We start from the raw sequence: 15,698 nt of genomic DNA, 5'->3' as shown, positions 1-15,698 counted from the left end.
GGTGGACCGCCAGCCAACGAGGAATGTCGAGCCGATAGGCAACCCGTCCGATCTTCGCTATCACCTCGAAAGGTCCATCATAGCAGGGTACCAAACCCTTGTGATGTTGCTTTGCTTGTTTCGTCTTCAACATTTGCGTGTTGGTCTTCAACATAACCAGGTCACTGACTTGGAACTCTACGTCTCTTTTGCGTTGATCGGTGTACTTCTTCATTCTCTGAGCAGCATGTTCTAGTGCCTCGCGGGCTTCCTCAATGTGAGCATGATAGTCACACACAAAGCAGAAGGCCACGCGGAAATGTCTGTTCCCCTTTCTCTTCACCACTTCTGGAGGAGTTAGTGGTTGTCTTCTCGTTGCAATCTCAAACGGCGAGTGGCCTGTAGCCAACCTCTGGCTGATGTTGTGTGCAAATTGCACTGCATCAAGCAGCTCCACCCAATTCTCCTGATTGACCAAAACTTAATGCCGTAGATACTCTTCAAGCATGGAGTTTACACGTTCTGTCTATCATCTGTCTGGGGATGGAAGCTCGTAGAAAATTTGAGCTTGGAGCCCATGTACTTGAACAACGACTCCCATAAATGACCCGTGAATCTTGTATCGCGATTGCTAATGATGTCCAGTAGAAGACCCCAGTACTTCGCCACATGGGACATAAACAGACGAGCCACACTGATGGAGAGCATCAAGACGACGCCAACGAGTCAATAGCGGAGCCATCATCACCGTCATCAGCCTCGCCACCTGTCAGTGTCCAAGTGCAAAGTCAAAAGCATTAGTGTGTACCTCATATAGTTTGTCAAACTTGGGCAATCGGAGCACCAGTTCTCTTGGCCTCCGAGTTGATAGCCTTGATCTTCCTCGTGCTTGGGGAAGGTTTCAAGCCGAGCTTCTTCACGTCTCCCTCCGCGAGGACGTTGTGCGTCGCCCCCGTGTCAACCATGTGTGTCGCTCCGTAGGAAGACGGCGTGTGTGACGCGCTACGGAGCGGCGGCTTCGAGGCGGAGAGACGACACTACCTTGGCGCAAGGCGTCACGTCTCGTTCGTTTGTATCACCCCTCGTCTTCCCCCATGTAATTGTCCAAACTATGATGTAACCTTTCATGATATGAATGCAATGACCCTTTTCCCTGACGGGGCTGCGTCCCCACCATCTCCTCTAATCCCTTCTATGCGATCTTAAGCAATTGCAAAGACTTACGCCGCAAGAGATCAAGGCTGCTCAGTGTTTTGCTGTGAGCACTAAGGCCAGCACACATCAGATTCGAGCAAGAGACCTAGCTCGAGATTTGACCGTGTGACACGACGCCATTTTGGTTGTTGTGGATCATTTCTCCAAATATGTGACGTTCATCCCCACCACGTCGGAGGTGCATGCATATGGCATGGCTCGTCTGTTTATGTCCCATGTAGCAATTGATGATCACACAATGTTTTCGTATTGAACCTGATTAGTCGGCGGCACTGCAGGTCGCGAAGCCCAATGGTTGGGTGGAGCGCCCTCCAAGTTCCAGATGAAGAATGACAAGAAAAAATAAATGCCAATAATAAGAGAGTCTTTACAAAATTTAAGGATCTGAAACCCTAGATGTGATGCAGCAGCAGTAATGATTAGGAGGGAGGAAATTATAATTCAAATTATCTGCTAGGATTCATCTAAAGTCAGGGCTTGATATCTATAATATTAGTTTTTTATGATCAAGAAGGCTGATCAAGATGAAATTCTAAGGTTATCTTCCTATTTTTCCTTTCTATCCATTCATATGATTGGACCAATTACATGATCTACCAATATTCATAAAAGAATAAATTTGAAATAACTTCTTACCTTAGTAGGCTGATTGAAAGAGAGTGAGCGTTGGAAGATCCATCTAGTGTTCTTTGATGTCTCGAGTTCTTGGAGAGGGGAAACAAAGAACATGTTGTCTTTGTAGAATATATGAATCTAAGGTAAGTCCTCCAGTCTTGTATTCTTTTGTTTCCATCAAATTATTAAGTTAGATCTAAATAGTTCTTTCTTCACATGTCATTTTGTCATCACATCATCTCTCACCCAGTCATCTCTACTTTTTCTCATTTTCAATCAAATCCTAAACCTTAATTTACACATTTTGTACATATTTTCTTTTAATCATCTTCTCACTTGATCCTCTCTTCTTCATGTATTCATCCATCATGTTCCCCATTTTCACCCTTTCAGTTCACATCATATTATCCTAGACTCGTATTAGTACTCACCTAGTTCTTCTGAAATGGTGATTATGATCTACTCATCTCAGCGATCTCCCTCATTTCACTATCTACTATTATATATATATATATATATCCTCATTTCGCTATCAAATTAAATGATATACCTTGTCACCATAACTCACGGAAATGATCCATACTCATCACTATCTAGATATATTTACTTGTGTACCAGTCTATGTATATTTATTGATTAAACTCAAAAGAAAAAAACTACATAATTTAACCGTAATTTGAGTTTATCAAACACCTGTAGCTTTACGTAGAAATCATTAGCAGAAAATGATCTAAAGAGGATGGCCATCTACTATGCCAGCGAAAGCTTAAGAGATTCCCAGGTACAGAACCTAAAAAAATGAGTTTACAAAAAAAGAAATCCATATTTTTATAGGAATTTAAACATTTGGATTTTATAATCATACTGAGTAATTACTACATGAATAAAAAATAAGGTACACCTAAGTTAATTAGTAGATATGGTTATTGAAATAATTTTATCTAGAAATAAAGTATCGGAGTGGATCTAGGAATATGTATTGGACCACTTATCTAAATTTCATTTGAATAGTCTGCAACTAGTTTCATAATTATTTTCATGGTGATGATTCACATAGAGTAAACGCTAGAGGAACCCTTTTTTTCCGCACAGTGAGTTATTTAGTTACAAGATCAGCCTCAGAAGATTGATTAAGTCAGCATAAGCAAGCTTAAAGAGATTAAACATGTGGTTAGAATGATAATATATTATTATGTATTCAGACTTTTAATGGAACTTCCCGTGATCAAATTTGTTAAGAAACAGATTTTACACAGGAATGTGCTTTTTGGTTTTTTTTAATTTTTTTATCATCAACTTGGTTTATCCCCAATGAATCTATTTAGGACGGGGGAAGCACTACAACGAACTCCATCTTTGTTGAATGCACACGTGAAAATATCGAAAATGCGATTGTAGAAGAAATGTACCCAAAAGCCCTTGACACCAGGCAGCACGATGAAACTCAGTTCTTAAATCTTAATAAATGCGTTGTAATTCCAGTAACAATATCCATCATGCGTCGCCAATGAAAAACGCCAATTGTCGGAACTGATGTCATTGTCTTTGTTCTTTTTGCTGGTCCTATTAAACCTTCAAACATGAGATTGAACGAAAATCAAAGAAATTTCTGGCGGCGGAAATTTTTAGAGTAAATGAACTATCTAACGAAAAATAAAGATCGTTAGACGCGGACGTCGAGACGTGGTGATACGCGCGAGAAGCAGTGCAGAATCTTCGGACCGAACGAGGATGTGGGAAATCGATGCTGATCTGGCTGCGACACCGACGATTCACGAAAAGTTTGAGGCTGAATGAGTGGTGATTTCTCTTGTCCTCTGTCTAACCATGTCCCATATCTATAAATAGATCCCAGGACCTTGGTGTAAACTTCTCTTGAAAGAGCTTATACTTTAGAGGCCATGTGCAAGAAGGAAATCTGAGATCCATCAAGAATCATTGGTGTTTCGAAGTTGATCGAATGCTGAAGTCGATGGAGAGGTTGATGAGTTTATCTCAAAGGAGTAAATAGTTTGATCTGGTGGCAGATAAGGACCCAAGGTGAGTTCTTTACGTCCACATTGTGATCGTCTAATAAAAATCCCTTCAGTTAGTTCATGACTTTCTTCACATCAAAACCATTCATCAGTCATCCATTCACTACCAACATATATAAATATCCCTTCATTTATCCGTCCACCACCTCATTCCCTCATCATTCCTTTGGTCACGCCTTCATCCATTTATTATCCTAACTATTAATATCGGTGTCCATCAATATGTCAATTCTTAATCGGTATTCCCCCTGGATAAGACCCTTTTCATCAGTATATATTCTTATAGTCCAAGATTCAAGGTCTAATATAACTTTTTTATTAATGAATAATCACCTAAAATTAAATTCAGCGACACTTGTTGCCAGAACATGGGTGCATCTCTTATTTGAAATCCTTCTTTCGTCGTCTACTGCAGTTTGGTGGATCGAGTGGGACTCCTGCTTTCTAGATGGAGGATCTGATTGGGGACCTGAATTCGAGCATGCGATTGGCAAGGAAGATTGGTGAATCTAGCATAGTGCAAATCATAGGCACAGCGATGGAGGAATCGTACAAGAGGATTCTCCGTGCAAGAGAGGGAAGTCTGGATAGCCTAAATGAGAAGTCTAGATTATGTGGCTTGGCTATTGTGCAGATTGATTGGAGCCTTCGTCTTATGGAGGAAGAGATGGAAGCTGGCAGCAACGATGAGCGAGAGGAACTGGTCCACTACCTTCAGGCCACTAGAGACCGGTTCTGCCATCGGATGGAGGTGATTAAAATTGCCATTACTGACAAGGAGAGGGAGATAATTAACCTCCGTCATGCATTGGAGTCTAAGGATGAGGAGCTGAGATCTCTCCGCTCAAACCAAAATCTCAATGGAGACAACCTCTTGGTTTTCAATATGCTAGATGGCGATGAACATCATTTACTCGGAAGCATTGAAAAGGAAGTCACTCACATTCTTATTGAAAACTTCATCAGACACGTTAACGAAGAGATCACCGTGGCCAGAAGTTGTCAAGTTGCCTTGGAAGAATCAAAGTATGATGCAGCAATATTCATGTTGGATGAAGATCCCCTTGCTTCGGATGATGAAGTGTTTTGCTCAGCAAGAGTTAAGCTCGAAAAGGCCCTGCAGCAGATGGCCATGACCAGGGTTCAACTACAAGATTTTGGATCAGATCTTGGATTGAATATTAAGGATGAGCAGGCTTCTAACAAAAAAGAAAGAGTTTGCGTCGTTGTGGAGAGTAAAGAAGATGACCGGGAAGAGCGTAAGCAGTCAATGGCGAGCTTTATCCACAGTTTCTCACAATGTATGGTGAACCTTGAACAAACAACCATTGCGAAGGCCCATGAAAATCTTGCAAGGTGGTCTCGCCCACATAAAATTTGAGAAATTTTTAGATAAAAACTAATAAAGTAGAAGATATGTATGATTCCTACTTTTAAACAAGAAAAATATACAAATCAAGTCTTTTACAGGTTGGAAGAATTCGAAGGTCATTTGGAACGTCTTGCTCGACGTGCCTCGTCACTTAGAGGATCTGAGTCTGTCTATCGGATGGCTTTCATAAGGAGATGCTATAATCTCCGAACTGCGGAAGCTGAGGTTAGATGGGTAATTTTTTTAAAAAAATTATTGCTTAGAAAATGATTTTTTGAGATATGTTCATGATATGGTTCATTTAAAAGAGGATCATTGCGTGATCTGATTATTTCCTCAACATCTCATCTTTTTTTCTGAAACTTAAAATTGCGAAAAATGTTAATTCGTCTCGTGGGATTCAGGTTGACCTGCTGGGAGATGAAGTTGATATGCTCGTCAATCTTCTTGAGAAAATATATATTGTGTTAGACCATTATTCTCCAATTCTGAAATATTATGAAGGGGTAAGTATTTTTTTTTGAGGTTTGTATATTTTTTACTTGTGAGCAGATTTTATCTTTCACAAAATTTTATTCCCTAAAAGTTGACATGACGTTGATATTTCTCACTAAAATTTCCCTACAAGAAAATGTTCTGAATATCTCAAAAAACTACAGTTATTTGCCCAAAGAATCAAAAGTTCCACCAAGTTAATCATATTCCCATCTGGGACTGATGAAGACATTGTACCGATTCTCTTCATAGGGATCGGGTATCAAATCGAATCGGATCGTTCGAAATTTGGTCGAAAGTTTCGAAAGAACAAAAGTCTCATTCGATCAGAACGGTTTGAAACTTTTCCGTCCAACAATGAACCATTTCGAGTTCGATCTAGAGATCGAATCTGTTCGACTTAGGTAATCGAAATATATCGACAAGGTGATCGAACTGTTCGATCGAAATTTGAACAGTTCGAGAAAACGGGTAAAATCGATCTCTCTCGCTCGCTTGCTCTCTTCTCTCTCTCTTGTTCTCTCTCTCTCGCTTGCTCTCTTCGCTCTCTCTCTTGTTCTCTCTCTCTCTCGCTTGTTCTCTTCTCTCTCTCTCTCGCTTGCTCTCTTCTCTCTCTCTCTCTTGTTCTCTCTCTCTCTCGATTGCTCTCTTATCTCTTTTTCTCTGTCGCTAGCTCTCTCTCTGTCTCTCGCTTTCTCTATTCTCTCTCTCTCTCCCTTATTCTCTCTCTCTCTTGCTCTCCTCTCTCTCTCTCTCTCGCTTGCTCTCTTCCGTCTCTCTCTTGCTTTCTCTCTCGCTTGCTCTCTTCTTTCTCTCTGTTGAAACAAAAGGGATCCAACGAGAGTGTAGAAGTAGGAGATTGATTCACAAAGAAGAGAAGCACAATGTTAACTTGAACGAAAAGGTTCTTCAGAGAACTTGAGAGAGTGCTTTAGAGAAGCATAAGTGGTTCTCTTTATAGAGCAAGGAAGACAACGGCCTTGAGGCTTAACCAGGGTTAGTTAACTCTGGTTTAGTTAACTGTGCATTGGGAAGATGCGTTGTCTTGGAAGCTGCAGGGTTCGTAATGGACATTTTGGGTGCATGACTCAGCGTCGTCATCATTTCTTGTGCTTCTCAATCTCATCAAGGGGATGAGATTGAGCTTGTGACGAATGCGGAGAAAAGATTGCTTGGGCAGACTCTTCGTTAGAATGTCTGCCTGCTGATTACTGTTGGAGGTGAACATGACTTGGAGTTAATTAGTAGCCACCCGTTCGCGAACAAAGTGGAAATCAATTTCCATGTGCTTCATGCGGGCATGAAAGACTGGATTTCGGGTGAGGTAGGTTGCTCCAAGATTGTCGCACCAGAGAATCGGCGTTCTGATTATTGGAATTTGCAGTTCTTGCATGAGGGATTTTATCAAGATAAATTATGATGTTGTGTTTGCCATTGACTTATATTCCGCTTCAGTGCTTGAGCGTGAGACAATTCCCTGCTTCTTAGAGTTCTAGGAAATTAGATTTTTTCCAAGGTAAAAAAGGTAGCCACTAGTGAAGCGCCTATTGCCAGAATCTCCAGCCCAATCTGCATCTCTAAAAATGCTCAAGAGAGGGTTAGATTATTTATAGTAGATAAGTCCGAGATTGATGGTGTTTTTGAGATAGCGAAGCAGATGTTTACTGCCTACAGTGCCCAGGATGTGGATTATACATGTGTTGACATGCTTTGTTGACGGCATAACATATGTCTGGGCGAGTGAGGGTAAGGTACTGAAGTAATCCAACAATTTGGCGATAGAGAGTGGGATCACTAGAGTCAGTGGACGATTCATACGAGGAGAGTGGTGTAGGAGTGACGGTAGGTTTTTAATTGATCATGTTGGCACGACGAAGGATGGTGGAGAGATAATGAGACTGAGAAAGAACCAGACCTTTAGGTTGGGGGAGGATCTAAATACCAAAGAAATGACGTGCCGGTCCAAGATCACGAATGGCAAAAGCTTTAAGAAGTGCACTGAGGAGAGTGGTTACCACCTGGCGATCCGAGTCGATGACCAAGAAATCGTCGACATAAATAAGAAGATAGAGACAGGAAGTAGGGGTTATTTTAAAAAAGAGAGATGAAGTCCAAGAGCCGGTAGACCCGAGATGAAGAAGATAATCGATGATTTCATAAACCATGCCCGAGGAGCTTGCTTCAAACCATAAGGAGGTTTACGAAGAAGACAAACGTGAGAAGGAAATTGAAGATGAGAAAAACCTGGAGGTTGACGCATGTAGACCATTTCCTGAAGGTCGTAGACGTCTAGTTGATGAATACACCTGCCTTGGGAGATGGGGGTAGCAAGGAGACAACGAATGGAGGTAATTATAACCACCAGGCGGAAAGTATCAGAGAAGTCGACGCCGTGGATATGTCGATAGCCTTGAGCGACCAGCCGAGCTTTATAACATTGAGGGGAGCTGTCTGGATTCAACTTGAGCCAATAAATCCATTTGCAACCCAACACGCTAGTGGAAGGTGGAGGAGGGACGAGGACCTAGGTGCCGTTGCAGAGAAGAGCATGATATTCGGCAAGCATAGCTATTGAGTTGCCACATAAAAGGATGTGGGTTTGGAGGGAACTGAAGATGCACTAAAGTAGCGAGGAGAATGGGGTTTGGGGTTGATAGGCTGGGTTTGAGCGTAGATGTCGTGGTGGGATCAGAGAGGTGTGGTCATTACTGACGTGGGGGTGGAGACAGATGATGGAGCAGAAGAAGGGGATGAGAGGGGAGGAGTTGCAACGGATGGGGGGGAGGGATGGACTGATGAGGGGGGGTCACCAGGGAGTGGAGGCGTATGAGGCAGCCAGGGGGGTGGAGAGACGAGTAGAGGCATGATGAGAGGGGGCGAAGGCCCGAGAATACCTGTCGGGCCGGCAGAGGTTGGTAGACATGCCGTTGAGGAAGAGATGTGGTGGAACGGGTAAGTTTGTTCATCAAAGATGACATCACGAAAGATAAAAAGTATACCGGAAGTTAGGGAACGACAGCGGTATCCACGATGATGTGAGCTGTATCTTGTAAAGAAACAACAATCTGATCTTGGGGATAGCTTATTGGCTGAATAAGCGCATCAATTGGGAAAACAAAGACAATCGAAAGTTTTGAGAAATTAAAATCAGGGGTACCGATGAAAAGCCTCTGGAAGAGAGACTTGTGAGCCAAAATAGGTAGGGCATAAGGTTGATTAAGTAGGTTGCGGTACTGGCTGCTTCGTCCCAGTACTAGTGCGGTAGAGATGCTTGGTTGAGGAGAGTAAGCATAGTCTCGATGATGTGCCTATGTATCCTCTCAGGTGCCCCGTTCTGTTGAGGCGTGTGGGGACATGAAACGTGATGATGGATGCCACATTGTTGAAGATGCGTAGGAAGATCTTGGAATTCACCAACCCAATCAGATTGAAAGGTGAGAATTTTGGACAAAATTGTCTTTCAACCAAAGATTGAAAACGAAGAAAGGTGGCAAATATGTCACTTTTGGACTTTAACGGAAAAAACCAGGTAAAGCGACTATAGTCATCGATAAAGATAACATATGTAAAAAATTTTAATGAGAGCAGAGGGGAGCAGGACCCCATGAATCAGAGTGAATGAGTTGAAGGGGTTTCTGGGATTGAGTCTGCGTTGAGAGGAAGGGAAGTTTGTGAGTTCTGAGGAGAGCACATGATGTACAAATATAGTGTTGTGGAAGATGGGTATCATTAACGAGGTAATGAGTAGGATGAAATTTAAAAAAAATGATTATCAATTGTAAATTGTCGAACAGATAAAAGATTTTAGTTAATAGTGGGAACATGCAAGATGTTTTTAAGCGTTAAATTGCATGAAGAAGTTTGAAGAGTGGTATGACCTGTTGAGTGAATAGTCTAACCTGAGCTGTCGCCTATGTAGAGTTTGTCATGGTCGGAGTAGACCTATGGGTCAACAGGTAGGTTAGGATCGGTGGCAACATGATGAGTGGGCCCACTGTCGGGGTACCAGTGAGAGGAAGTTGCGACCGATGATGCGGGGCTATATGCTTGTGGCGATGGGTGAGACGGAGAGTCAAACTGAAAATATGAGCGTCTGTAATTTCTCCGAGTATCTCAGAATGCCACCTGATTAGCTCGTGGGTCTTGTGGGACAAACATACGGTTGAACCGATCGTAGCACTCCAGAGCCCGATGCCCAGTACACGAACATATCTGACATTTCAGTGGTGGCCGTCTAGTTTGATTTCTATTGGATCCCCATAACCATGCCCGTTGTCCCTGCTAAAACCACCATACCCACGATTATGGTTGCCATGCTTACCTTTTCTCAGATTCGTATTTGTTGGAGCAGACTGGACTTGATTCACCACGGCAGGAAACTCAGATGATTCTTTGATGGACAAATGGCATGTGAGCATTGCATAGCGGTCGTGAAGATGGGAGAAAACTGTTTCTAGAGAGATAGGAAGTGCCGATTGAACTTATGGTTTTAATAATTTTAATCTTACCCCCTAAACATGAATTTTTGTCAAAGCATGTACTCCCAATCTTAGGAATTGATCGTTTGGTATATTTCTTTATCCCAGATAGAGGACATCAAGAAGATGATCAGGAAAAAGCTATTTGGTGATGTAATTGCCAGATCATTCTAGTGATGGTATCTTGTATATGATGATTTTTGTATGAGCAGCTGATGTAGTAAACTTATTTGGCACTTTGAATAATTTTTCATTTTAGTATTAGTTTGAGAACAAGTAAAAACTGAAATGATATTTTGGAAGGATGTGTTTCACTGAAGAAACGCACACATAAATTCATATTTAATAAAGTAAGCTAATCCCTTAGATTTTGTGTTAGATATCTCTTTTGAACTGGCTAAATAAGTATTGGCATAAATATTCAATTAGCTGAGGTGACTGTATATTATTTCCAATAAATTTAGCATCAAATTTGATTTATGAGTGAATTAGGTTTAATCTATGAATATATGTGAATTATTCTCCAATGACTCATTTAAAAATCTGTAATGAGCTGTAACATATAAGCTTTAATTGTCTTAAAATAGATCCATCATACTAAAGGGTAAATAAAAAAAATTCCATGGGAACTACTGATATTTTTTCTTAGAAATTAAACCCTCAAGGATAATGGTTGACGTCTATGTATAAGAAAATTTATACATATTATATATTGGACAGGATGACAACACACTTATTGTGAAACTGAAATATTCTACAAATGGAATATACAAGAGATCAACAGCTTGTTCAGTTTCAACTGTTGGATCCTGTGTATGAGGATGTGCATTAATCCTATCCAAAAGCTTCAGATAAGTGGTAGGTTTCCTCCAATACAAGTATTACACTCTTATGGGTTGATCCCCTCTAAGTTTAAATACAATATTTTCCTGAAGTAAAAGATATGTGGACCATTTAATTCATTTATTATCACACCTGAGAAAAAGGGACTCCAAGAGAAAATAATGAAAAACATGTGGAGCACTTATAACCTGTGGCCCACATATATATACACATAAATAGAAAAAAATGATGCTATGAGACACTTATAGCTAATATATATTATGAGTGTCAAGGCAATCACATCCCAATGTCTTGTTTTAGTTAATTGAAATAAATATGTGTTTCTTATTATTCTTATGTAATGTTTTGAATGAAGTCCTTGAATATATGTAGTGACTTAGTGAATGATATCATACTACTACACAATATTCTCTAAACATGTATTTTAAATATTTCTATTTGAATGATACTGGAGATGGACATCAATCTATCAAGAAAGAATAGTGATACATAATCAGACTTATATGATAAGTATGGTTGATCTTGTGGTGTCTAGTGTAGAGACACTAAGGACAAATAGTGAGTGCTTTGTAGCGAAAGAGTCTACTGAATTGATCTGTATGAATCTTGGAAAGATATTATGCATAAATATCAATCAGTTTAATTCATGTAATGATCATGTAAGTGATTCATATATATGGGACACAAAACACAAATATTTTGGATGGAAAATGATGTTTTAGACTATTTTTTATAAGTCCCCACTGATCTTAGTTTCAATAAAGCAAGAAATATGATGAGGATATTGAATGGTCAAGATGGGATTGTTTACCCTCATTATAAGAGGAGATTGACTCGATGAAGAAGGTGTTGGATTTTTTGGCTTTGATTGAATTTTTTAAATTGAATTTCATATAGATAAAGGTGTAAATCAATTCATAATTTATCCAAAGCTTTAGATAATCACATTACATTAAATTTGTTGCACTCTTGACTTGCTCATTGGGTGAGTCTCTTTAAGCATTTCTCCTGTCGAGCCCCAAGATGCATCTTCACAATCGATGCAATGATGGATTCCCTCTTATTTTTCTTTTTGTTCAACTTCTCTTGAAGATCTATTGGCTCTTCTGACGGAGGCAAATGGCGTAATTGTTTTAATTTTTCGTTGTAAATTAATTTGCCTACAATCAAATAAATTTGATAAAATATAGAACTTACTCAAATGTATAGTTGGAGTAAGGTCATCTCCACAGGGACTGGGCTTTAGGAATGTATTTGATAATTGAGTTTTAGTTAATAAGATATAGTAATAATACTATAGATAATAAGAATAAGAAGAGATAAGTAATACGTAAGGATAGGAAATATTAATTTAATAAGATAACTAGAGAAGAGAGAATATCAGATATCATATGTATATGTATTTTGTAGATACTAAGAATAATAAAGAATGAAGAGATTAGATATTATATTTAAGAATGATAGTAATATAGTTAGTGAAAAGATGGATAAGTATTTAATAAGATTAGCTAGTTTAATAAGAGTAAGAACAAGAAGAAGAAGAAGTTAGATAGATAGGGAAAGAATATTTAATTAAGTATAGATAGGTAAGCTAGAGCAATACATAAATATATTAAGAAGATAGATAGGGAGATAATTAACTAATTTCCTAAATATAACATAACTAAGTAAGTAGATAGGTAAGTATATAGACGAAGAGAATGTATTTTTTATGTATTTTTATATATGTTTACTTAGTTATCAAATAGTTAATATCTATATATTGTATTTTCTTTATATTTTTATATAGTTTTTATAATCCATTTAATGAAATAATGGGCTGATATAGTCGAACACCTGAGAGGAAGCAAGATAACAAAGCAACCTGCACGGATTCAAGCTAATCGAATCAAAGATCCTCCAAATCACATTCTTCGGAGTGATAATCGAAATGACTGAACTAGAATGGACAAATAAATTAAACCCTCTAAGACTATCAGAATTCCTCAGATCAAAAAACAAAATATTTGAACATATAAATGAAATTTTGAACACCAGGAAGCAAGATACCAAAGCAATCTGCACAGATTCAAGCTAATCGAATCAAAGATCCTCTGAATCACATTATTCAGAGTAATAGGTGAAATCACTGAACTAGAATGGATGGATAATTCAAACCCTCTAAGACTATCAAAATTCCTCAGATCAAAAAACAAAAATTTGGAAATTATAAATGAAAAATCGAACACCAGGAAGCAAGATACCAAAGCAGTCTGCACGTATTCAAGCAAATAAAATCAAAGATTCTCTGAATCACAGTCTTCGGAGAAATAGGAAAAATCACTGAACTAGAATGGACGGAAAAATTAAACCCTCTAAGACTATCAGAATTCATCAGATAAAAAAACAAAAAATTAATAAAAAAGGAATGAAGGAGAGAAGAAAAAAATAAGAATAAAATAAGGAAGAAAAATGTAAGAAAAAAGAAGAGGAAGAAGATAAAGAAGACAAGAAAAATAAAATTAATAGCCATAAGAGAAGACAGAAGAAGAAGAAGAAGAAGAGAACAAAGAGGCAGAAAATTAAACAGGAACTAAAGAATAAATTGGCAGAAAATTACAATTAAATTCGAAGAAGGTACATGAAGAGGATCGTAGAACCAGTCAAAATCAGAAGCACGACGAAGAATAATAGATCTCAGCCCCTCCAAAGCAACCCAGATGGAAGAAGAAGAAGAAAAGGAGATTCTGGGGAAGCCCTCTGCTGCTAGAAAGCACGCCAAATGGAGAGAGCGGGGGGGGGGGGAGAGAGAAGATGGATTTGGAGAGATTGAGGTGAGGGGTAAAATGGTCAGAATTCATAAGGGAGAAGGGGGGGGGGGGGGTACGGGGGCACGAGAGGGGAGGGGAGTCACAAAAAATTTGCATAGTCGCACATAACCGCACTGCACAGACCCGTGTGCTGTGTGCAGTGCGGTGTGGGAATATTGTGTGTGATTTGATGTGTGAAATTCGCACCGCACCACACAACCGCACGAAAAAAAATTTGCTCGCACATTTGGACCTTCCCTACATAGATGGATATACTTAAAATCATAAATATTTTTGTGAAAATTTCAAAATAATTATAAATAATTGTGGCACCCACTTAAATGTGTACATGCCCTCGACTTCTCCCCTGCTCAGAAATCCCAACCGCTAGTAAAACTTGGAGTGAAGGTATATTATGTATTCATTGAAAGTTTAAAAAGTTCAAGAGGAAATCCATCATCACAATGATTGTGTGGACATATATACAGGTTTCACTCCTGGACTAATTGAAGTAACTTTTATACAGAGCACTGTGAGAATGGAATTGGTTCCACACACGGTGATGTGATCGTCTAAAATTCCATAGATAAATTTTGAATTTATTTAATTATTCTTCTATTTCAAATGATATTTTAAACATCAAATCAAAGCCCAAAACCCAAAAATAAACACCTCCTACTTAAAACTTATGAAGAAATAAACAAGAGGGAAATAGAAGTTACAAAGGAAAAGGATATATACTAACAGCCATAACCATCATATTTGTTGTTCCATATAAATAACATGATTCAGAATTTATTTTTCCATATTTTTAATTACGTTTAAATTTAAATTTATTTATTTATTAATTACCATATCATGTATATGTAGTGGTCTGAATTATAGATGTAAGTTTACTTTGGGTTGAAAATCATTGCATTCACTGCCAATTTGGTAGGATGTCTAGAACTTGGATAAATAGAACCACCTTTCAATGCTTGCCTTTTTTAGGAAAAATGATAATATTGGGAGAATATTTATAAATATCCAATTATATTTAAGATAGATCTAAGTATTTTAGTTAAAATATGTAAAGAATTATTAAACATGAATAAGCTCTGTGGAATAAAAGAGAATTAACAAATCAGAACTTAGAAATAGAAATTATTCAAAAAAATAATGGTTCATTGTATACAGTTTTATCAAGTTTTATAAATGTAAATTGAAGTTTTGAAAGATTAACTAAATTTTCAAATCTCATTCTTTTTATACTAACATTATGGCCATGATTTATGTTTCTCATTGTAAAAACTATGTACTCACACTAATGGGAGTATAATAGCCCTTCAAAAACAATTAATATGGATATAAAAGCAAAATTTATAAATTTCACTTATTTATCAAGTTTAGGACAATAAAAACTTGTCTACTTGAGAGTTAAATGTGGTGATGATAAGATAAGATATTATTTGATGTTTAAAGATAAATATCAGGTGATAGGATGAAATTATTTTATATAAATAAAAAACAATACTATAAAATTAAATTCAACAATATTTATTCAGTAGAATTAATTTTTTTCATATTTAAAGTTTAATTACTAAATTGATATGTTAATTTTAATATATTATAAGGACTTGAAAAAAAGATTTAGGTGTCCTTTTGAATTGTCATAAATTGAATTCCTCTAGTGGGAACATGAGCATAATAAATATGAGAATATATTCTAACCTAATATATACCTAAATAAAATTATTCATTTTGCACTGAAGATTTATATTCAGAAGTGTAAGGCAATGATAAGATACATATTTTCTGAATGAAATAAATAGCACAGTTTGGAAAACAAATTGGACAAAAAAATAGATAAAATTATTTGTTAAAGTTTGAAAGCAAA

At 37.9% G+C, this 15,698-nt stretch overlaps 1 protein-coding gene across 1 annotated transcript; it reads left to right on the top strand.

Moving 5' to 3' along the window:
- The first annotated feature begins 3,721 nt into the window (after nt 1-3,721).
- LOC144702545 (uncharacterized) lies at nt 3,722-5,741 on the top strand. The gene is made up of 4 exons (XM_078574595.1): nt 3,722-3,849; nt 4,261-5,201; nt 5,316-5,442; nt 5,622-5,741. Exons 2-4 carry the CDS (start codon nt 4,294-4,296, stop codon nt 5,739-5,741), a joined length of 1,155 nt encoding a protein of 384 aa, XP_078430721.1. The 5' UTR covers nt 3,722-3,849; nt 4,261-4,293.
- Nucleotides 5,742-15,698: the final 9,957 nt, after the last annotated feature.

This window comes from Wolffia australiana, chromosome 4, assembly GCF_029677425.1.
Source record: "Wolffia australiana isolate 7733 chromosome 4, ASM2967742v1".
NCBI lineage: Eukaryota > Viridiplantae > Streptophyta > Magnoliopsida > Alismatales > Araceae > Wolffia > Wolffia australiana.
The sequence above is the reverse complement of the archived record's forward strand: the minus strand, read 5'-3'. Positions and strand labels throughout refer to the sequence as shown.